Source organism: Zalophus californianus, chromosome 6, assembly GCF_009762305.2.
Source record: "Zalophus californianus isolate mZalCal1 chromosome 6, mZalCal1.pri.v2, whole genome shotgun sequence".
Classification (NCBI taxonomy): domain Eukaryota; kingdom Metazoa; phylum Chordata; class Mammalia; order Carnivora; family Otariidae; genus Zalophus; species Zalophus californianus.
In genome coordinates, this window is record NC_045600.1 from 24,806,624 (window position 1) to 24,827,054 (window position 20,431).

Genomic DNA, 20,431 nt, shown 5'->3' on the forward strand with positions numbered 1-20,431 from the left:
AAGGTGACAGCAATATAACTCGGTAATGGACTGGCTGTGCCTGGGGGCCTGGGCCACACCAAGGGGGTGCACCTGGGTGCGTGGTAGGCAGAGTCTGAGACAAGGGAGTGAGGAACAGGTGGGTGGATGGACAGCGTGGCACGTTTCGGACATACTGAATCCCAAATGCCTTTACAATATCCACGTGGAGGTATTTTGAGGGCCATTGGATAAATGTGCCTGGAGCCCAGAGGGAAGTCTAGTTGGAGACGGAAATTTAGGAAGGGTCTGTGGAGAGGTGGCAGTTGAGGTCGTGAGTACGGGTGACACTGCCCAGGAGCATGAGGAGGAGGTCTGAGACCCACTGAGGGAAACTCCAGCTGCGGAGGAGGAGCCTGCAGAGGGGACAGGGAGGAACAGACAGAGTGGCAGAAGGGAAGCCCAGAGAGTGTGGTGTCCACGGAAGCAACTGGAAGGGCCCGTTCAGGAAGGGAAGATGGTCTATAGGGCCGGATGTTTCTGAGAGATCAGATGAGATGAGAACTCAGGAAAATCCATCGGATTTCATCACGTGGGACAACTGATGAGCTGTCTGGGTGGGATGGAGGGACGGAAGCCACATTGCAGGGGTCGAGGAGTGAGGGGGAAAGTGGAGAGCGCAGGTGCAGACGGCTCTTCCAGTTTCGCTGTGATGGGGCAGAGGAACACAGGCGGCTGTGGGCTGTGGCAGGGCCCACGACCGTCCCTGACACCCTCTGCAACACTCCAGCGCCGTCCCATTACTGTGGCCTGCCTTCCTTGCCCCTTTTGGAATTCATGCACTGACCACCGTCCTGTGTGCATCTAGACAGATGTGTGTCTCTCGGCCAGGGAGAAAGTCCCATGAAGCGGGACTTGGTCCATTTTGTCCACTGCCCAGTCCCCGGACCAGCGGTCGCCCTCAGCAGGTGCACCAGGGCAGCTGGCTGAGCAGATGAACAAGCTCAGGTGGATGACTGGCCTCCGACAGGGACGAGAAGGAAAAGACTGAGCTCCATGGAGCGGGGATGCAGGAGGCTGAGGGAATCCCTGCAGGATGTGAGGAATCTCCTGTGTGAAGTAGGAGTCCTTGGCTCAGAGTGGGGCTTGGGCAGGACACGGGCTGTGACGAGGGTTGAGGATTTGAGAAGAGCAGGAAAATTAGTTTTTTTTAAAAAAAAAAAAAAATCCCTTTAAAATAATAGAATTAACTAACTCTTACTTGGAGGTAGGAATGGTGAAAGCTCCATCTTTCCAATGGGGAAACAGAGGCGTGGCAAGGCTGAGGAATTTGTGCAAGGTCGCAGGGCCAGGCTGGGTGTCACCGGCTGCAAAGCGCCTGGGCGTGAGCGCGCTCCTTTCTGCACACGGCTGCGCGGCTGCCCGGGCCAGAACCCCTCTGGGCCCGGGCCCACCCAAGCACTCACCTTGTCCCTGTGTTCCATCTCCAGGGAAATATCCGAGGGAGATGTCTTCTCACTCTGCTCCCCATAGATCAGTGAGGTCAAGCTGCAGCCAGGAGAGGCAGGGAGCAGGGAGGCAGAAAAGGAGAGAAAAGGCCTCAGGCTTGCCGTCCCTCTGACTCCCAGGCTGAGAGCGGCAGCACCCTCCGGATCAAGACCGCACACGCCTCAGCAGCACACAGCCCCGGGGACAGACAGTAATCACCCCTGTTGCCAGGTGCCCAATGTATCTCGGGAGTCACGGGATCCAGAAAGTCTGAGATCCGAGAAAAAAGTGGTCTTGTGCCCAGAGATGACTGCCCCTCCCCACCAAGTTCTCTTTCTGCAAGGAGGGCCAGCACAGGGGCAGGAGTGGGTGCCGAGAGGACACCTGCTGGGTCCTGGTGGTGGCAGCACAGCCCCCAAGGAGGCAAGCCGCTCACTCCTCCTGACCCCCAGCCTCCCCTCACCTGTCATTGTGTATCAGCAGAGCCAGGCGCCCGTAGTCCCACGCAGCTTTCCGGAGGAAGGAGTAAACCAAAATGATGACCTACAGGCCAGGGAAGGGGACGTGGGGATATGTCTTCTGCTTGGCTGGCCCCTGCATCCCCGTGGGGGAGACCCTGTCCCTCAGGTTCCCAGGGGCTCCCCGGGCTCCCCAACAAGGTGGCTAGCTCTGTTAGGGTAGAGGCTATGCCTTTTTCAACTCTGGATGCCCAGTGCCCAGCAGCTTCCCAGCACAGAGTGGACTCTCAGAGTCTGCTGAATAAAGGCATCGGTGTCATGCTTGGAACCATCTGACAAGAACATTCCTTGAAGGGGCGCCTGGGCAGCTCTGTCGGCTAAGCATCTGCCTTCGGCTCAGGTCATGATCTCAGTCCCTTGGGACGGAGCCCCACATCGGGCTCCCTGCTCGGCGGGGAGTCTGCTTCTCTCTTTCCCTCTGCCTCTCCCCCTGCCGTTCTCTCTCTCTCAAATAAATATTAAAAAAAGAAAAAGAAAAAGAAAAAGAAAAAGAAAATAAAAGAACATTCCTTGAAGAAATCAGTAAGGGGAGAGAGAAGGGAGGCTCAAGGGCACCGGCCAGGTGGGCTTCTGGACAAGGGTGCGGCGAAAGGAGCCTTAGGAACTCTGCCTATTCCTGCAGTTCCCTCTTCCCGGGCTGCCCTGGACACGACTGACATTCGGGGGGTCCCCACCACTATGGCTGGCATGCGTTTGGAGAGCCGAGGTGGCCTGCTCTGTCACTTGTGCCCCTCCGAGGCCTCACTGCCCAGCACGGAGCCCAGGACTTACCACCCACAAGAAGATGTTGAGGAACAGCACGGTGGGGATGCCCCCAAAGGGCTGCCCCTGCAGGACGGTGCTCCGGGATTGGAAGCATTCATTTGTTGTCATGTTCCGAGTCTCTTCCATCACGTTCAGGCTGCCAGGCGGGACGGCCATCCTGGGAGCTCCCTGGTGACAAAGGGACGCAAAGGTCAGGCAAAAGAGACCCTCTCACTCTGTAATCGCAGAAGCCTGCCAGGGAGATGTGGCGGGGTGCACTGCGTGTCCATCCCCAGCCCGTAACAGGTCAGGGCGGGAGGCTCAAGCCCTGAGATGGCACGCAGGCTTATCCGGCAAGACAGCAGCTTCCCCAAACCCAGAGCCACAATGGCAGAAGAGCCCAGATCCCTGTTTGCTCCCTTTACCGAAAGAGTCCTCAAATGCACCTCCAAATGGATCTTCTTATTCCTACCTTTGTGAAGCTTTTCTTGCATAGAAATGAACAAACTTCACAAAGGTGGGTTGGACCCCCGAGTGAGAGTATTCAGTCTGGAGAACAGAACTGCATTCATGGGATGCCTGTGCAGACAGGGTCAACATCCTATGATTCTCCAATCCAGTTTCCAGGAAAGGAAGGTTCCTAAGACTAAATGAGGTAAAGCAGGAGGGCGCCTGGCACAGAGCAGTGACTCAGTAAATGTCACTGTCTTAATGTCGAACTTGAGCCAGGGAGATCGGCGCCTGCCCAGCGGCCTGAGCCAATCTGGTGAGGGCTCAGGGTCATAGGCTTCAGTATTCTCCAGACTTGGAGAAGAGTGAGAAGCCCTGATGGAAACGGGAAGTGACTCGTAGCTGCTTGAAGTTATCTACAAAGTTGTTCTGGTTTTTAAGATCATTTGTTTTGGCTCCAGACCTCATATCACCCTAGGAACTCTTCACTCCTATTCAAGAAAGGTAGGCTCCTTCCTTCCTTCTTTCCTTCCTTCCTTCCTTCCTTCCTTCTTTCCTTCCTTCCTTCCTTTCTTCCTTCCTTCTTTCCTTCCTTCCTTCCTTCGTTCAACAAGTATTTAGTGAACAGCTGCCTATGCCAGACTGATGCTGGTGATGCATCACTGAAAGTATTAAAGGGATCACTCTGACCCCTGATTTGAGAATAAATGGGGGCGGGCCAAGCAGAGAAGTAAAATCGGACAGGTCAGTTAGGAGGAAATTGTAGCAATCCAGGCAAGAGGTAACCACAGCCAGGACTGGGATGGAAACAGGCAGTAGTGAGAAGTGCTCAGATTTTGGAAGTATTTTGAAGGTAAAGCCAAGATTTGCTGATAGAATGGATGGTGGGGGATAGGGTGTAAAAGAGAGGAGTCCAGGGTGACTCTGAAGTTTCTGGGCCCAGCAACTGGAAGAGGGGAGGTGCTGTTATGAGGTGCGACAGCCAAGAAGTGCAGGGTGGGGGTGGTCAGGAGCCGGGTGCAGGACATGCTAAGTGGACATGCCAGGTGGGTGGCTGGATATGAGTCTGCAGCTCAGAGGAGAGTCAGGAGACATAGATGTGAGCATCACCAGCAGACAGAGGACTCCTGGGGGGGTAGGACTGGATCACCAAAGGAGTGAGCACAGAGTGGTCTGAGCCTCGGGATGCTCCAGCGCAGACACCTGAGGCAGGCGAGGAGGACACAGGAAAGGGACTAGAAGAGCAGCCAGCGAGGAAGGAGGAACAGCAGGAGAGGGTGGTATCCTGGAAGCTAAGGAAGTGTCTCCAGGAGAAGGGAGGGACCAAGTAAGATGACAACTGAGGATTAGCCATAGTTAAAGCAACAAGGAGGTTTAGTGAGTGGCCAGACTGGAACAGGTGCGAGAAAGAAGGATGCTGGCGGATTTGGAGCCAGTGGGCATGAACGATTCCTTTGGAAAGGAACCAGAGTTTGGAAGTGGTTAGGATGGGAGAAGTAGCAGAACGTGGTATGCCAGTGGTAATGGTCCAGTAGAAAATTAAAAGCTGGTGATGTGGGAGAGACAGGGCATCACTGGAGCAATGTGAGGACGTGGGAAGGGCTGGGAACTGGTGCACAAGTGAAGTTGGCCTTGGCCCAGAGCTGGATACTGACCCACGGCAGCAGGAGGGAGGAAGGGGCGCTGGTGGAGGTGGTGGGCGCGCCCTCCCACGGCTTCTATTTCTCAGCCTCAGAGGGAACAAGGTCTCAAGGTGACTGTGCAATGCTGGTGGTGGTGGGCAGATGTGGGAGGTCTGAGGACAGGAAAAAAGGCAGAAATAGAAACCTAGAGGAGTGATGGAGTGAATGCATGATGGGAATGTGGAGGACGGCCGGGCAGCACTAAGGGTCCCCTGAGGTTCATGGTGTTGAACGGACAACAAGAGCAGCCAGACTCACTGGCCTTCCCCCAGCTGTACTCATCTGTGTGGATGCAGGTGGGCAAGAGGCGTACAGCTCGACCTAACCAGGCTAGAGGTTTTCCCAAGTATGAGAATTAGAGCGTTGGAACTGTATATGAGAGAGTAGTGTTAATGACCGGCCAAGTAAGGAAGAGAAAGGAGACGCGAGATGGGCAAGGGATGGGGACAGGTGCCAGAGGTCCAGGGAGGGGGAACTGTCGAGTACCCCAGGCTGTGAGCTGACAGAGAGGAAAATGAGCTGTGTGACACAGACTGAGAAGGGATTAGTTATGGGTAGTGAGAAGATCTAGGGCATGACCATGATGTGAGCGGGGGAGTGGTGTCAAGGAACTAAGAGGCTGGAGTGTCCTTTGAGGAAATCAGTAAGAATGAAGACTGGAACAGCACTGGTGTGACAGTGAGGCAGGAAGTGAACTCTTCCGGGAAGGAGGGAAGTGACCTGGGGAGGGGGGTGAGGGTGCAGGGTAGTTGGTGCTTGTACCAAAGATGGGGAGCGAGAGATCTAGGCTGACACCTTGGGTCCAAGATGGAGCCTTCAGCAGGGACGAAGGAAGAGTCTGGAAGTTGCAAAGAGGAGCAAGGAGAAGTCCTGTCCTGGGGAGACTCTGGTTTCAAGTCCCAGTGGGCAGGTGAGGCGCTGCAGGAGCTGGGGGTGTTTCTGGGCATCGTGGGCTCTGTGGCACTGAATCTCAGTTCCAACACTCACTAGCCAGCTCGAGCAAGCTACTTATGGTCTCCCTGCCTCATTTGCTCATCTGTAAAAGGGGGGTGGTGTTAGTAACTAGTACCCACTTCACAGTGCTGTCAAGAGGGATAGGTGGGTTAAGATTCGTCAGTCACGGAGAGCAATGCCTGGAACACAGAAGTGTCCCATAGACACTCGTCAGATGAAAAGTGGACGCAGGGCTCCAGGCGGCACAGTGGGATGCTGGCCGCAGTTGGAAAGCTGGGCGGAGGGGGATGTAGGAGGGAATAAAGGTGAAGGGGCTGGTGTGCAGGACACGGGAAGTGGCCTGGGGGTCTGGGGCTCCCTGTGCTAACTCACAGAAATAGGAAAACACCAGAACCCACACTCCTTCCAGCCGGGTTAGCATCTAACCAGAGCAGGGAGCCTCCTGCCTATCTTTTTCTGCTCCCTTCTCTTTCTGCCCTAGGGTGCCCACGGTTTTATTACCCAAGGTCACTGCTTAACTCATTGACACAAGCATGCTTGGCTGAACATAAACTTAAAACGGTTTACACCGACCACAGTACCTTTACACCGCAAGCCTTCTGCCAGGGAGCTGAGTAGCGAGTATCGGGCAGCCGCGGCAGGAAGCTGCAGTTCTGCTAGTGGCCACCCGGGGGAGCCCGCGCTGAGGAAGCCGCTGGGGAAGGGCCGGGAGGCGCAGGCGCGATCTGAAGGCCTCGGAGGGCCGGTCCTTACCTGAGTCAGTTCTCCAGGGCGGGGCCGAGTCAGACCTGCGGTCTCGGCTCAGCTACGCGGCCCCTGCAAAAGAACAAAGGCAGTGAAGAGACCACACGACCTAGGGACCCAGGCCGTGTTCACGGGCGGCGTCATCTCTCAGGGCGCCTTTCCTCGTCTTTATGCTCAGGATACTTGGCCTTTATCACACGTGTGTCTTGCAAATGGTTTTTCTCAGTCTGCTGCTTCTCTTTTCGTTTTCTTCATGGTATCTTGGAAGCACCACAGTTTTGGATTCTGACAAAGTCCAATTCAACAAATTTTCTTTTATGGACCAGGCTTTTTTGGTGTGGTGTCTATGAAATTTTTGCCTACGCCAAAGGCTTACAGATGTTCTCCTATGTTTTCTTCTGAAAAGTCGTATCGTTTTAGCTCTGACACTAAAGTCTAGGATGCACTTCAAGTTAGCACAGGAGGTGAGGTAAGGGTCTAAGTTCATCTTTCAGCACGTGGCTATCCAGCTGCCCAGCACCCTTTGTTGGATTCTCATCTTTAAACTGAGGGGAGGAGCTGGGAAGCCCCGGTTAGGGCTGTCTGGGGGACTGGAGCCAGGCCAGGGATGTGAAAGCACTTGGTGACCTGCAGCCCAGCCACAGGGATATGTGACTTGTTATTTGGGTAATACCGTGCATGATGAGGGAAGGGGGTGGTCCCGGGCTGGGAAGAGCTCTAGATTCCATCTGGCTCCAAGGAGGTTTGAGTCCTGGATGCTGCTCTTTTCCACTCAGCTCCCACACACTCCTTCTCTCTCCTTCCAAAAGCACCTCCCTTTCCTCCCTCCCTCCTCCTTCCTTCCTTTCACAAAGAAGGGCTGAGTCCCTACCATGTGCCAGGCATCCTGCCAGGCTCTGGGAGCCTGGCAGACCTGGTTCCCATCCATAGGAGCCTCCCAGCCTCACCGGGGAGACACGTAGGCATGCCAGGCATATGCCACCACACAACTCCAGCACAATTTGATAGCCCGGGGAAAGGGGGCCATGGGGCGGGCCCACCTCAAGTGGTCAGAGAAGGCTTCTGCGAGGAAGTCACCTCCGGGTGAGATGTGAGGAGGTGGCATTGGCACAGCGCGGTGGGAAGCATGGACAGAGGGAACCATGTTGGCCAAGACCCAGAGGGGGGACAAAGCGTGGCGTTTTGGGAACGTGCAAACGAACAGTCATGGCTAGCGTGCAGGGTGGATCACTAGTTTGTGCTTTTGTTTGCTCATGTATTCATTCGACAAGAATTCGTGGCAGAGCTACTCTTGCCAGGTCCTCCTCAGGGTGTTCCCAGCCTTTGGGATTTGGGGAGAGGATTGCTGTTGGGAGAGGCGTGGCCCAGGCAGCCATTCTGCCCGGGAGGGTCTCCAGAAATAAGGTGTAAGCCTCTAAGCTCGGAGAGGGGTGTAACCCATGGTCAGGGCCAGGCAGGTGCAGCGTGCCAGAAGGTGAGGCAGGTGAGGGACATGGATGAGGGAAGGAGGTGAGGAGGGACAAGAGAGAAGAGAGCCTCGCCCCCGCCTCAGCACCTTCCCCAGCTGCTCAGCAGCAGGCAGAGGTGGGATGAGGGAGGCTGTTGTGGAAACCCAGAGCATCACCCTGCCTTTTGTCCTCAGCCCTAAACTGTGCCTGGACCCTCCTTTCTGGAGCGCTTTCCTCCTTCCTTCTTTCTAGCTCTTGGGTGTGAAGAACAGGGGGAGAGAGCTTTCTGGAGACCAAAGTATCTGCACTGGAAAGAACGGAACTTGAAATCTGAGGGATACAAAGGAACACAGAGTGGGGGCACCCGGCTGGCTGGGGCAGGGGGCAGCAGGGGACTCCTCCTCGGGCACGAGTTTCACGGCAGAGCACAGGGAGGTGATCAGGGCAGTGGGAAGAAGTGGGCTGTCTGAGCCAGACTGCCTGGGCGGAAATCCCAGGGCTACCCTTGCTAGCTGTGTGGTCATGGACAGCGACCTTACCTCTGTGAGCCTATATTCCCACCTCTGGAAAGTGGGAATAGAAGCACTGCCTCACAAGGTTATTGTGAACACGAAATAAGCGAATTCGCACAAAACCTTTGCAGAGCGCTCGAGAAACAGTGCTCACTACTAGTCCTGTCATCATGGGCCCTGGCTTATCTGTGACACAGTGGTGAGGGGCCCAGACTGGACCATTCCTGGTTTCTGTCCTCCTACTCTGTTCTGGAACAGGCCAGGGGAGAGATCTGGAATATGGGAAGGACTGTCCAGTGCTCCGTAAACTGCAGCCTGAAGGGGTTGTTGCCTCTGTTCTTCCTGTGCAGGAGAGACAAACGTCAGCCTTGCTTTTTGGGCCAACGAGGGGCAGGGAGAGATGGTGGCAATGCTGGCTGGCGAGTCAGGATTCTCAGGCCCTCCTCAGCTGCACATCCTATCTCATGCGGAAGTGTGTGGCCTTCCTCCCTTCCCATGTCTCCCCCAGCCTGGCCTCCAGTGCCAGAGGCCGGAGGCTTAGCAGTCCCAGGCCTGGACAAGGTTTACTTTGGCACATGGGCAAAAAGCTTCGAAAAGAACTAGCTCCATCTTTATTAGTCCCCTGGCCCATCGCTCACCCCCTTCCTTCCAGACTTGGCCTGGTTTCAGCTACTGCTGTCCTAAGTAGCCAGGCCAGCACTTTGCTCCCCTCTCCTTATCTCAAGGCCAAGTCCTCTGTGTGAGGAGCCCAAATCTCCCAAATCCCAGAGCGAGGGTGGTCAGGAAGCCCTGGGGATTGGGGAGGGGGGAGGGAGGAGAGCAATCTTATTAATAGTGAACATTTATCGAGCACTTATTATAGGAGAAATTCTTCCCATTTAAGTATAGCTCATTAATTCTCATAAGTACTACAGGATACTAAAATCATCCCTAGAAGCAAGAGAAAATTAAGGCCCAGACATGTTAAATAACTTGGCTAAGGTCATGGTGCTAGTAAGTGGCAGGGCTGGCCCCTGGACCTGGGCAGTTTGTAACCCTCTGCTCTCTACCTCCCAGACCCTCTGGACCTCTGCTGGGCTGGCAGTGCTGGGCAGGGGGCAGAGGAAGGGGGTGACCTTGCTCAAGCCCTAGTCCAGGGATGGAACCTTGCCCAGCCTTTCAGGGTGGTACAGTGTAAAGGGCCATGGACTGAGGGAGCCCCCCGAGAGCTGGGCTCCAGGTCACCTGTGTGGCTTTGGGCAGGTGCCTTCTCTTCTCTGGGCCCCCTGCCTATAAGATGAGGGGTTTCTGTGGGAATTCTCCAAGGGCCAGGCTGGACCAAGGATTCCAGATGTCTCCGAGACAGCCTGCCGCCACCCAGCCAGTGCTTCCCGGCACTGCCCAAAGCCACCATCCCCATGGGTTCTCAGAACTGATCCAGAGGGCCTGCAACTTGATTTGACAAGCAAATCACTGTAGGCCAAAGCCATGTCCTAGGGAAAGAAGTTGGGTGGGGAGGCCACCCGGCTCCTCTCCTAACCCTGCCCCCCTAGAGTGCACAAAGCACAGTATCTGCTTCCCCGCCCCCACCATCTGGCCTCCTCACTGCCTTCAATTATTCATCACCTTCCTGGTAACAACAGGAGAGATGATTTCCCAACGTCTTGGACCTTAGGTGAACCGGAGCCCCTGGTCATGGGCACCCCCCACCTCTCCTTCTCTGGGTCTCCCCGCATGTCCCTTCTGCACCCTCTGCTCTCAGATCTGCATCGCCCTTTCCAGGGTCCTCTTGGCAGCCCCAGAGGAGAGGGAGGACGGAAGTGGGGTCACTGCAGTGGGGGTTCTGGGTAATATCCCTCCCCAGTGCCACGCCACCGGGCCATGAGTCTTCCTTGCCCTGAACTGCCCTGAATCTCGGTCTCCTCATATCGTCACAGTGAAGGGGGTTTTGCCCAAAGTTACACGTGAAGAAATGGTCGCCAGCAGGCTAAGAGATTTGCCTAAGGCTGGGGAAAGTGGTGGAGCAGGCCTCAGAACTGGGTTTCCTGGCTCCCCATTCAGCGCTCTCAGGCTTGGATGGATGATTCCGCAGCCTGGGGCTGGGGGGTGGGAGACACCAGAATTCCCGGGAAGGTGTTTCGTAGGTCCCGATACTCACGCCCCACTCCAGACTTTAAGAATGAGAACGTCCAGTCCATTTTTAGGTGCAGCCAAGATAGAGAGCACCGGCTTAGGGTTCCCAGGATTATCTGCATCTAGATAAGGCATTCTTGCAGATCTAAAAGGTTTTCCGACTCCCCCTGAAAGGAAGGAGGATGACGAGACGTGGCCATACAGGGCAGTAGCTCAGTGCCCCTTAACTCCCGCCGCAGGGGGCAGCTCAGGGCAGCTCAGGACGCGGGTCCTTGCATTCTGCTCTCAGGAGATCTCCCCTCCCGCTGGGCTCGGTCAGAATCCGGGGAAGGTGGGTTGGAGGTCTGCAGAGGCCACACGGCCTCTTCACGTGAATCCTCAAACTCCTGCATTTCTCCCTGTGCCTGAGGTCACTGGCCTGGCCCTCCATGGGACAGTACGCCTGCCGTCTGTTCTGTCCCCACGTCTCCCTGAGCTGTGCCACTCCCCCCACCCCGGGGCTGGCTGGGGCCTTTACAGCCCGGGGGTCCGGCTCAAATCCCACTCCCAAAGCCTCCTAGCCTCAGTGAGCCGCCTGGTCTGCACCCTGTCCCCACCCTCTTTATACAGCTGCCCTTTGCTGTCACTGCCTGGTAGTCTGGCGCTTTTCCCTGGACGAGAGCAGCCAGTTCTCCGGACAACTCCACAGGGCCCCTGAGGGCAGCCAGCACCCCCCTGCCCCTTGTGGTTCTCCCACAATGACCAGCATTCGGGAGGCCTCAATGAAAGACAGATAGTCCTGCCCCCCAGGGCCATACTCTGGGGCAGGAAATAATAAAATGTGATTTGCATATGTTTGCACAGCATGAGTCACTCACTTTGCCGCCCCCCCCCCCCCGCCCCCGCCAGCGCATCGTGGGTTACCAGGTCTTGTTCCCCAAGTCACAGCATGGAGTAGAGGGAACGTATGATTTGGGGTCAGGAAAATGGGTGTGATCTGGCTCTATTAACTGCAATTTAACCCACTGCTACTCAGTTTTCTCTTCCATAAAATGGACATAATCAGGGGCGCCTGGGTGGCTCAATGGGTTAAGCGTCTGCCTCCGGCTCAGGCCATGACCCCAGGGTCTTGGGATCGAGTCCTGCATCGGGCTCCCTGCTCAGTGTGGAGTCCGCTTCTCCCTCTCCCTCTGCCCCTCCCTGCTGCTCGTGTTCTCTCTCTCTTTCTCTCTCTCTAATAAATAAAATCTTTAAAACAAATACTAAAAAAAATGGATGTAATCATGTCTGTTCTGCCTACCCCAGGGCGGCTCTGACAGTCAAAGGAGAGAGTACGGGGAGACTCTGGTAGGAACCGTGAGCACCATGAACGTCGCTTGTTGACTTTGCAATCCTGTTCCTAGCACTGAGCTCAGTCTGCCCCCACAGCCACCCCTGAAACCCTAGCACGGGGTGAGTGGGTTGGGGTTCTACCTTGCCATCAGGTCCCCTAAAATACTAAGGCAGCCAGCAGCTGGGAGCAGCACCTGGACCCTCAGCACCGTGCACAGCACTGCACAGGGTAATGGACTCCTGCCCTGCTCTCCCTGTGGGCAGGGCCAGGCAGGGCTCACCGGTGCCCCGGCCCGATGAGAATAGCTAACATCTACTGAGAGAGTTCTATGTGCCGGGCACCGCGCCAGGTTTCTTAACGCATCATCTGGGTTAACAAATCTATCAGATCGTCTGTTAGGTGCAGGCGATGGCCTTCAGCATCCATTCCACCTCATTCTAGCGGACGTGCCTTCTACAAGCTAGAAAGTGAGACACGACATGTCCAGCATTCCCTTGTAGCTGGGGCTCTGACTACAAGTCAGGTTCCATCCGTGAAATGCACTGCGCCTAGATTTATAAGGTGGAAAGGAGGAGGCGGCATCCTCCCGGGGCTGGGCTGCGTTCTGCCCACCAGCGATGTTGAGGAGAGGAAGGAGTTCTTGGCAGAGGACTGATGCCCCGTCGCTGGCTCCTGGGCGGGGGGGGGGGTGGTGGGAGTGGGGAGAGGCCATCATGCCAAAGGCTGCACGGGGTCCCCAATCCCCGGCTTGCAGGTGGAGGAACTAGAACTCAGGGCTCCAGGAGTCTAGTTCTGGCTTTCACATGGCTCTGCTCCTTCTGACACCTGAGCTCCTCCTGGCTCCTGGCCCGCTCCAGGGGGAGGCCTTCTTGGCCGCAGGGACCCCTCCAGTCTTACCCCTCCCCCATGTCCCTACAAGAAGCCTCAGCCCCAGGAAATGGGTGGCCCCTCAGCCCCTCGAAGGCCTTGGCTTTCTCTGCTTCCTCCATTCCTCTCCTTTGTGGAAAGGCCTCCCGATCCTCCCCTAGGAAGAATGCTTCCTCCACTGCCAGGCCCAGCTCAACCCTGCTTCCTCCAGGCAGCCTTCCCCCAGCACCCCATCCTCAGCAGCCCCTTCCTCCCCTCAACCCCCGTAGCCCTCCGTTACCCTTTCCTGAGCTCTCTAACGGGGAATGGCTGCTAGGGAGAATGAGATGTGTCTCTCCCTTAAACCTCCCACTAGAAGGGAGTAAGAAAGGCCGGGGCTAAGAGGCAAACAACACGAAGTACGTGAGAGGCTCTGTTGCTGCAACAGGACTCAGATGAAAGGGGCACCGAGCCCCGTCTGGAGCATCCAACGAACCTTCCTGGAGAAGGTGAGACTGCGTGGCCCTGCAGGTTGTGATGGAATCAGCTGGAAGGGCTTTCTGTCACTCTTCTTATTTGGCCAGCAAGGCTGCCTATCACTCCAGCTCCATCGTACTCCGCTCTCCCCTTCTGTCCTCCGCTAGACTCCGTCTTTCCCTCAATGCCTGGAGCATGCATGCCACCTCCTCTCTTGCCACCACAGGGCCACAGATGCTAGTCCTTCTACCTGGAGTGTTCCTCCCTCCCACTAGTTAACTCCTTCTCGCCTAGTTAATCTCAGCTCGATTTGTGCTTCCTTAGGGAGGAACTCCAGACCAGGCCAAGCTCCCACATTCCATGCCTCAGACTGTCAGACAGACATAGTGTGACATTTAGGTATGGGTCCCTAGGGACCCCAATCCTGTCTCTGCTATTTACAAGCTCCATGTCTTTGGGCAAGTATCTTAGCATCCCTCGTGCCTCAGTTTTCTTATCTGTAACATCTATCTTATTGGGTAGATCTGAGGATTTTATGAACCAATTCACTTAGAACAGTGCCTACTACATAGCAATGGCTCAATACAGCTATTATTTTCCTTGCTTGTACCCACTACATTTGATGTTGATTTACCGGATAGCATACCAAATGGCTGACTCCCCCAGTGGATACAATGCTCGGTGATGGCTATGTTTGCATAATATTTTCTCTGCTATGCTGGTTGGAGCTTGGTGCTTTACAAATGTTTGCGGAAGGAAGGAATGACCGGCTGTGGGCTCTGGTGGGCCTCACTTGGTTCCCCAATCTCCATCCCAGGGTGTTTGGCTGGAGGGGGGTCTACAAACCCTCTAACCTAAGCCTACAAACCCTCTAACCTCCTCTCACAGAGAAGCAGAGTTTGCTGCTGCCGAGTATTTCCCTGGCTTCCAATCTCACAGGGCTGGGCAGCCCCTGGTCACCTCCATCTCCCTCTGGAATTCGGCTCAATCAGTAGATTGAGGGCATGGTGAAATCTCAGGCTGAGCAGCCAGTTCTGTCTTGATTTAAAAAAAAAAAAAAAGTGGCACATCTCTTTTCTCAGTGTCGTGGAGCAAACACATTCCCACCACAAGCAGGTAAAGCTGCAGGCTTTAGTCCAACCCTGAGATGTTGCCATAATTCTCGTCTCCGTGGTAACAAGCAGGACTGAGCCTTCAGCTAGCAAAGACTGGACAAAGGGCCCGTCATTTATCATCATCATCATGGGGCCAGAGTGCTGCTCTCTCTCCCCAGCCTCTTTCCGGCTGGATTTCCCCGCAGGAGTCCTGAGTGGGTCGAGAGGGGAGGGCGCGGGAGGGGAGAGACAGCCAGATCGGTCCCTGGGTCAGCCCCGGTCAAAGCGGGATGAAGGGGCCCGGCAGCAGGAGCACACAGGCTGGAGGACGCTGTTGGGTGTCATCCCCCTCAGCTCCTTCCGCTTGCCAGGACGGGCTCTGGTGGACGGTGCCACGTGCTGGTGAGACAGACAGACCCAAGGCTCTGCAGCCAGGAGGCTGCGCCCCAGCCCACGCAGCCCCCACCAGCTGCTGGTTCGCTGAGGTGTAGCTGGAAGCAGCCTAACTGAGCACCTACTCAGTGCTAGCACTGGACCAGGAAGTGGGGGGTGGGGGTGGGGGGCTGGGGAGGAAGGTCAACAGCAGACGGACCTTGGTGAGCGCCCCGGAAGCGGAGAAGCAGGCCGTCAGAGTAAAGGGCAACAGACGCTCTATTCAGCGAAGAAAGCAAGATGTGGATGGCGCACGGAGAAGGCTGCCTCCGGCACGCCTGCCTGGTGTCCGGAAGGAGACCCGAGAAACTCTTGACAAGTGGCTTGCCTTCGGGGAGGGAAACTAGAAGCTGAAGCAGGGGAAGGAAGACTGACTCTCATTATATTCTCTTTCTCGCTTTTTGAATTTTGTACTGTGCATACCTAACGGATTCAAACAAAACAAAGCCAGACGGAGCTGCAAGGCGGCCCCGTGGGAGAAGCGCTGGAGGAGGGCGTGACCCAGAGGGGAGGACCGGGCAGCCCTGACCTCGGGGACTCTTCTCCCATAAGATCTGAGGCTTCTCATCTGCCGGGGCTGTGTGTGTGTGCGCGCACATGTATGCAGCTAATGATCTCCAGGGTCTTTCTTAGCCCTAACATTCCAGAAGTCTGCCCTGAATTTTGCTACAGGGGATGCTGGCCAATGGCTATGGGGAGGGACTAGCACCAAGCCCAGGTTGGAGCAACACCTGTTCCGGTCTGGGGCCGCTTGGGAAAGGGGAGGTCTACGGGGACTGTGTTCTCCACGGCACCTGGCCTGTCAGCAAAGGGGTCTCCAGCTCAGGGGTGTGGGGCCAGCAGGAGCTATGCCCTGGGGTCCTAGCCAGACAGCTTTCATGGAAGCCTTCTGCAGAGCAGAGACCCCCGAGACTGACCTCCTATGAATCTGAGTCACTCGGACACATGAGAGTGGTTCTCAAACTCTAGTGCATCAGTATCACTTGGAGGGTCTGTTCCACCACCAATGCTGTCCCCTCCCCGGGCTTCTGATATGGAGTCCAGAAGGTTCCAGGTGAGGCCGACTTTGCTGGATGGGGCCTCGCTTTGAAGACCACTTCATTAGACCGTGGAACAGGGGGTAGGGGTGGTCTTCATCCTCCTCCCCCTCCCCAGGCCTCAGTGTGAGCATCCTGGTCTTTTAGGACAGGCCCTGGAAAGTCAGCCTTGGCAGGCTCGATCCTCTCAGTCTGTCTCCCCCAGCTGCCTACCTGTCACTCGTGAAAGCATTCATTCAGCAAAATAGCAGGCCAGACTCGGTTCCTTGCACTCAAGGTGCTTATGGTCCAAGCACTAGATTTTAGTGGGTCCACAGACCCCCAAGGGAGCCGTGACAGGTCTGCATAGGTGCACTGCAGAGGCCTGGTGAAGGGGTGCTGGGAGCCCAGTGGAGGAGCCCTGGACAATCTGGGAAGGTTGCCTGGAGATGGTGCCAGCCAAGGCAGGGGGGCAGGAGTCCCACTGACCAAGGGCTTACTGCCAGGTGGGGTGCTGAGAGTCCCTGTCAGCACGAGCTCTTTCCATCCTCACAGCTCCAAGATGGGAACTACCATCACTGAGGAGATTGGCAGCTGCATACCTAGTCTTGGGGGCACATGGGGCTTCCGACTTGGAGTTGGGGAGTTGGGAGTTGCAGCCACAGGGAGGCCAAGGGCATGACATTCCCGGAGGAGAGGGAGGTGGGCTTGGATTATGTAAAGGCTTTCCCCTGAGAGAGTCTGGGTCCCAGATGGAACCACGCCACTCCTTGGGGCAGTAGAGATGGGAGGGACACCCAGCTCTGTCCCCATCTGTCGAAACAGGGCAGGAGCCAGGCTGGCTGTCTCCAGGGGAGTCAGAGAGAGGTGGTGGGGAGGGGGGCGGCCAGAGCTCCAGCGATGGGTGGGACCAGATGGCAGAGGCTGCGGGCGGCTCGCGGGGCTTCACAGGGCCTGGGGGACAGAGAGGGCCCAGAGCAGAGTGGCCTGAGAATCACTGCGCTGTGGTAGCGGGGGCTCTCTGGTTACAGATCTGACTGTGGTACAAGGGAGCCCTGGAGAGTGGCTGAGGCACAGCCTCCATGACATGGGGCGGCCCCCATACTCTGGCCCCCAAACAATCTCTAGGAAGCTCTAGGGGTCCTGGCCTCCTCAGCTAGAGTGTTAAGTCCCAGGCCAGGGGCCAGCCTCATTAGGACCTTGCACCTGCCTCTTGGATGGGGGGGGGGGTCAAGAAAGCCACTGTGATCCATGCTGAATGAGGGCTCATAGAGCTCCCTGAGTCCAGAGGATAGAACCGAAGGAAATGAGCGTGAGCTGTAGCAAGAGGTATTCTAGGTAGACACAAGGAAGCACTGCTCCGGGATGCTGAAGGGAGTCATAGCTATTTCTGGGGAGGAAGAGGCCCATTCTTCTGTCTCTGATGGTCTGTCTCTCTGGAAAAAACACGGTGGGGATCTCTGTCCCCCTTCTTCTCTAGTTCCTCCATCCTGTCTCACCCATGTCTTCGTTCCCTCTCTCCTTTCCTGGTGGCCCCCCACTTATTTTTTTTAAGATTTTATTTATTTATGTGACAGAGAGAGAGTACAAGCAGGGGGAGCAGCAGACAGAGGGAAAGGGAGAAGCAGACTCCCCACTGAGCAGGGAGCCCGATGCGGGGCTCCCTCCCAGGGACGCTGGGATCATGACCTGAGCCGAAGGCAGATGCTTAACCAACTGAACCACCCAGGTGCCCCTGGCCTCCCCCTTCTGCCTTCTTTGTGTGAGTGGGCCACCCCCCCACCCCGCTCCACCAACTTGTCCTAGTATTGCCGGGGGCCTCTGAGCTTGGCCACACTCAATTCAGCCAATGTTTGCTGAGCCCTATACCCACTGGAGGTGAAAGAGCCCTGGGCCCTGCCCAGAGCACTTTCACCCACGTGGAAAGATCCCACAGGGAAAGCAGTGCACACACCCAAGGCCAAGTAAGGGCCATGGAATGAGAAAGGGGCTCAGTGACCACAGCCCCTCCGGGGCAGGGAAGGCTTCAGAGAGGTGGCAGGCTAACAGGAACCAGTGCAGACAGGGGCAGTTTGGGCAGAGGGGCGGAGGAATGATGGAGGGAAGCAGAGAATGGAATATTCCAGAAATGGCAGGTAGACTGGGGTGGCTGCAGAGCTGGCGTGAGCAGGGTCTGGTGAGATAACACGAAGGTCCTGAATCTCAGAATGAATGATGTGTACTTAACTGTGTAGGCAATAGGGAACTACTGAAGGCTTCAGAGGAAGGGCATGACATTACCTGGGCTGGGACTAGAAGGGTTTCTAGATTTAGCTCCTATCTGGGAATCTCATGAAAGGCACCTGGCCCTGATTCTGAGCTCATGGGCTTGTCAGGGGGTCTTGAGGAGAGCAGACAATGGGTGTCTCAAATGTCACCTCTTGGTGAGGCCTGTCCTGATGACACTATTTAATAAGGAAACTCCCCAGGCGCTCCCAGTCCCCCTCTCCTTCTCCGTTTTCCCCCTGCATTGATCCCCTATCACATTTTATCCACAGACTATGCTGTTCACTGTCTGCCCTCACCCCCATGTGAATGAAGGCCCCACGAGGGCAGGGCCTGTGTCCATCCGTCTTGTCGCTGAATATCCCAGGGCTTTGCCTGGTGCCTGGAATCCCAACAAATGCATTCATCTGTCGCACGAATAAAGAGAAACACGGCACCCTGCGTGAAGCAGCATGGTCTAGTGCGTTCCCTCCTTGTCTCTCCACTCCTGGGTCCTGAGCTTGGCAGCACCAGAGCAGAAAATCTCTGCGAAAGCCTCACAGAGCTCTGCTTCTTCCCCACTGAGCCTCGTGCCCCCGCCAGGAGTCTGCGAAGATTTGGACTGTTCCTCCTCCCCTCCCTTGCCAAAGATACCGCCACTTCCCTTCATCTTGAAGCAGAGGCCAAGCGAGGAGATTTTCAACCAAGGAAAGCAAGAGACTCGCAGGACTGAGGCAGCTGCCCCCCGCCCCCGGGGCAGCTTGGAAGAGTGCCTCTGATGGATGGAACAGAAAAACCACGAGTCACCGAGTGCCCGCCCCAGGCAGGCACTGGACAGGTGCCTTGGGCATGTTGATCCATTCTGGCCTCTCAGCAACCTATGGGATCGGTTTTATTCTCCCATTTTACAGATGGAAAAAGAGAAGCTCAGAGAAGCTAACTGACATGGCCAAGGTCTTCGCGCCCAGTGAGAAGCCTGGTTTTGGACATGGGTCTGTCCTACCCCAACCCAGTGCCTGCTCTTCCTTGGTACGGGCCTCTCTTCTGCTAGGGAAACAGCGGAGGTGCCGGGTGTGGGGCGGGCCGGGCTCTCTGTCCAGGGTGTCAGACCACGGGTGGTCTCTGCTGGCCGCGGGCTTCCCAGCCAAGCTTCGGGAGCAGAGGCTCTGGCCGCCTCCCAGTAACGAGCAAGGACAAGGCCTGAACTCATCCAAGAATGGGAGTTAGACCTGCGGCTGCAGCCTGCTCTGGCCTGTGCGGGGTGTCTTCTCCTCACTCTGATGGTGCACCTGGAGGGCTGGAGTCCAAATGGCGCCCCCTGCCTTTGAGGCCCCAGCAGATTCAAGGGAAACCAAACCTGCCCCGTGGGCAGATCCGGCCCCCGGCATCCAGGGCATAGTTGGGGCAGCAGAAGAGCCTGGATCAAGCCCCCAGCTGTGGGGCTGTCTGTGGCTGCACGCCCCTTACTTAGGGACTCAGTTCGCCCACCTTGAGGGTGGAAGACCCTCTCTCTCAGCAAACGCTACTGATTGCTTATTATGTGCAAGGAAAATGATAAAGCTTCTGCTTTTGAGGCCCTTAAAGGACCTCATAGACATAGTCACTGAATGGGCAATGGGAAGCCACAGATGATTTTGGAGAGGGCAGCAAGAGGATCACCCTGCTTCAGGAAGCAGAGGTTGGCTTTTGTCATGACTGGAGCTAACGTGTGCGAAGCAATCACTGAGTGCTACAGGGTGTTCCTAATGCTTTACAGATATTAGCTTTCATCTTCCCAGCCCCCCTGGGGTACTGTTGCTATCCCCATTCTACAGGTGAAAAGACTGACATACAGAGAGATGGCAAGGCCAGTAGGTGGTGGAGCTGGGACCTGAACCCTCCTTGCTCCTGAGCCTGTGTTCTGCACCACAATTCAGTGCTGCCTCTCACAGTGATGGAAACGGAAGGGCCCAGGGTCCAGCTCAGGCGGAGGTGGTGGGCATGGCCAGAGGGATGGACATGAGATCCTGCCTCTGGCTAAGACTCCTTGCCCTGGAGGGATCTCTCAGGCTGGACCAGGAAATTAGGAGGGAGATGTGGACATCAAGCACTTTGATCTGCACAGAAAAGTACTATATCTTTTGTTGATAATGGCAACAATCACAATGTTCTTGGCCAACAGCCCACACAGGATAACTTCTTCTTTGGCAGCAAAGAGATTTTAGAGACTCTCAAATGGAGATATCTTATCACTGTGAGAACCTGCCTTAACTACCCAGTCCTTTCTTGATTTTATTAACTTACTTAAACTGGGGAGAAAGCCTCACTGTGATGTTAACTGGGCTTTAACGCTTCTAGTTTGGGATGTCTGGTCACTATCAGTGTCCCTGTCACAAAGCCGATGAGTTGCTAGGAGCCACT

The 20,431-nt window shown here is 55.9% G+C and overlaps 1 protein-coding gene across 17 annotated transcripts in view; it reads right to left on the reverse strand.

The window, feature by feature from the left end:
• Positions 1–20,431, reverse strand: part of TMEM63C (transmembrane protein 63C) — a 125,318-nt gene that overhangs the window by 34,467 nt on the left and 70,420 nt on the right. For 16 of the 17 annotated variants that reach the window (XM_027569778.2, XM_027569776.2, XM_027569780.2 and 13 more), the window contains 4 exons: positions 6,548–6,610; positions 2,736–2,897; positions 1,910–1,989; positions 1,425–1,506 (listed from right to left, as the gene is read on the reverse strand). In XM_027569778.2, the coding sequence (XP_027425579.1) occupies positions 1,425–1,506; positions 1,910–1,989; positions 2,736–2,885 (312 nt within the window). In that variant the 5' untranslated portion in view covers positions 2,886–2,897; positions 6,548–6,610. Of the gene's footprint in view, positions 1–1,424; positions 1,507–1,909; positions 1,990–2,735; positions 2,898–6,375; positions 6,611–20,431 lie in introns of all 17 variants that reach the window. The other variant, XM_027569784.2, reaches the window with a different exon arrangement.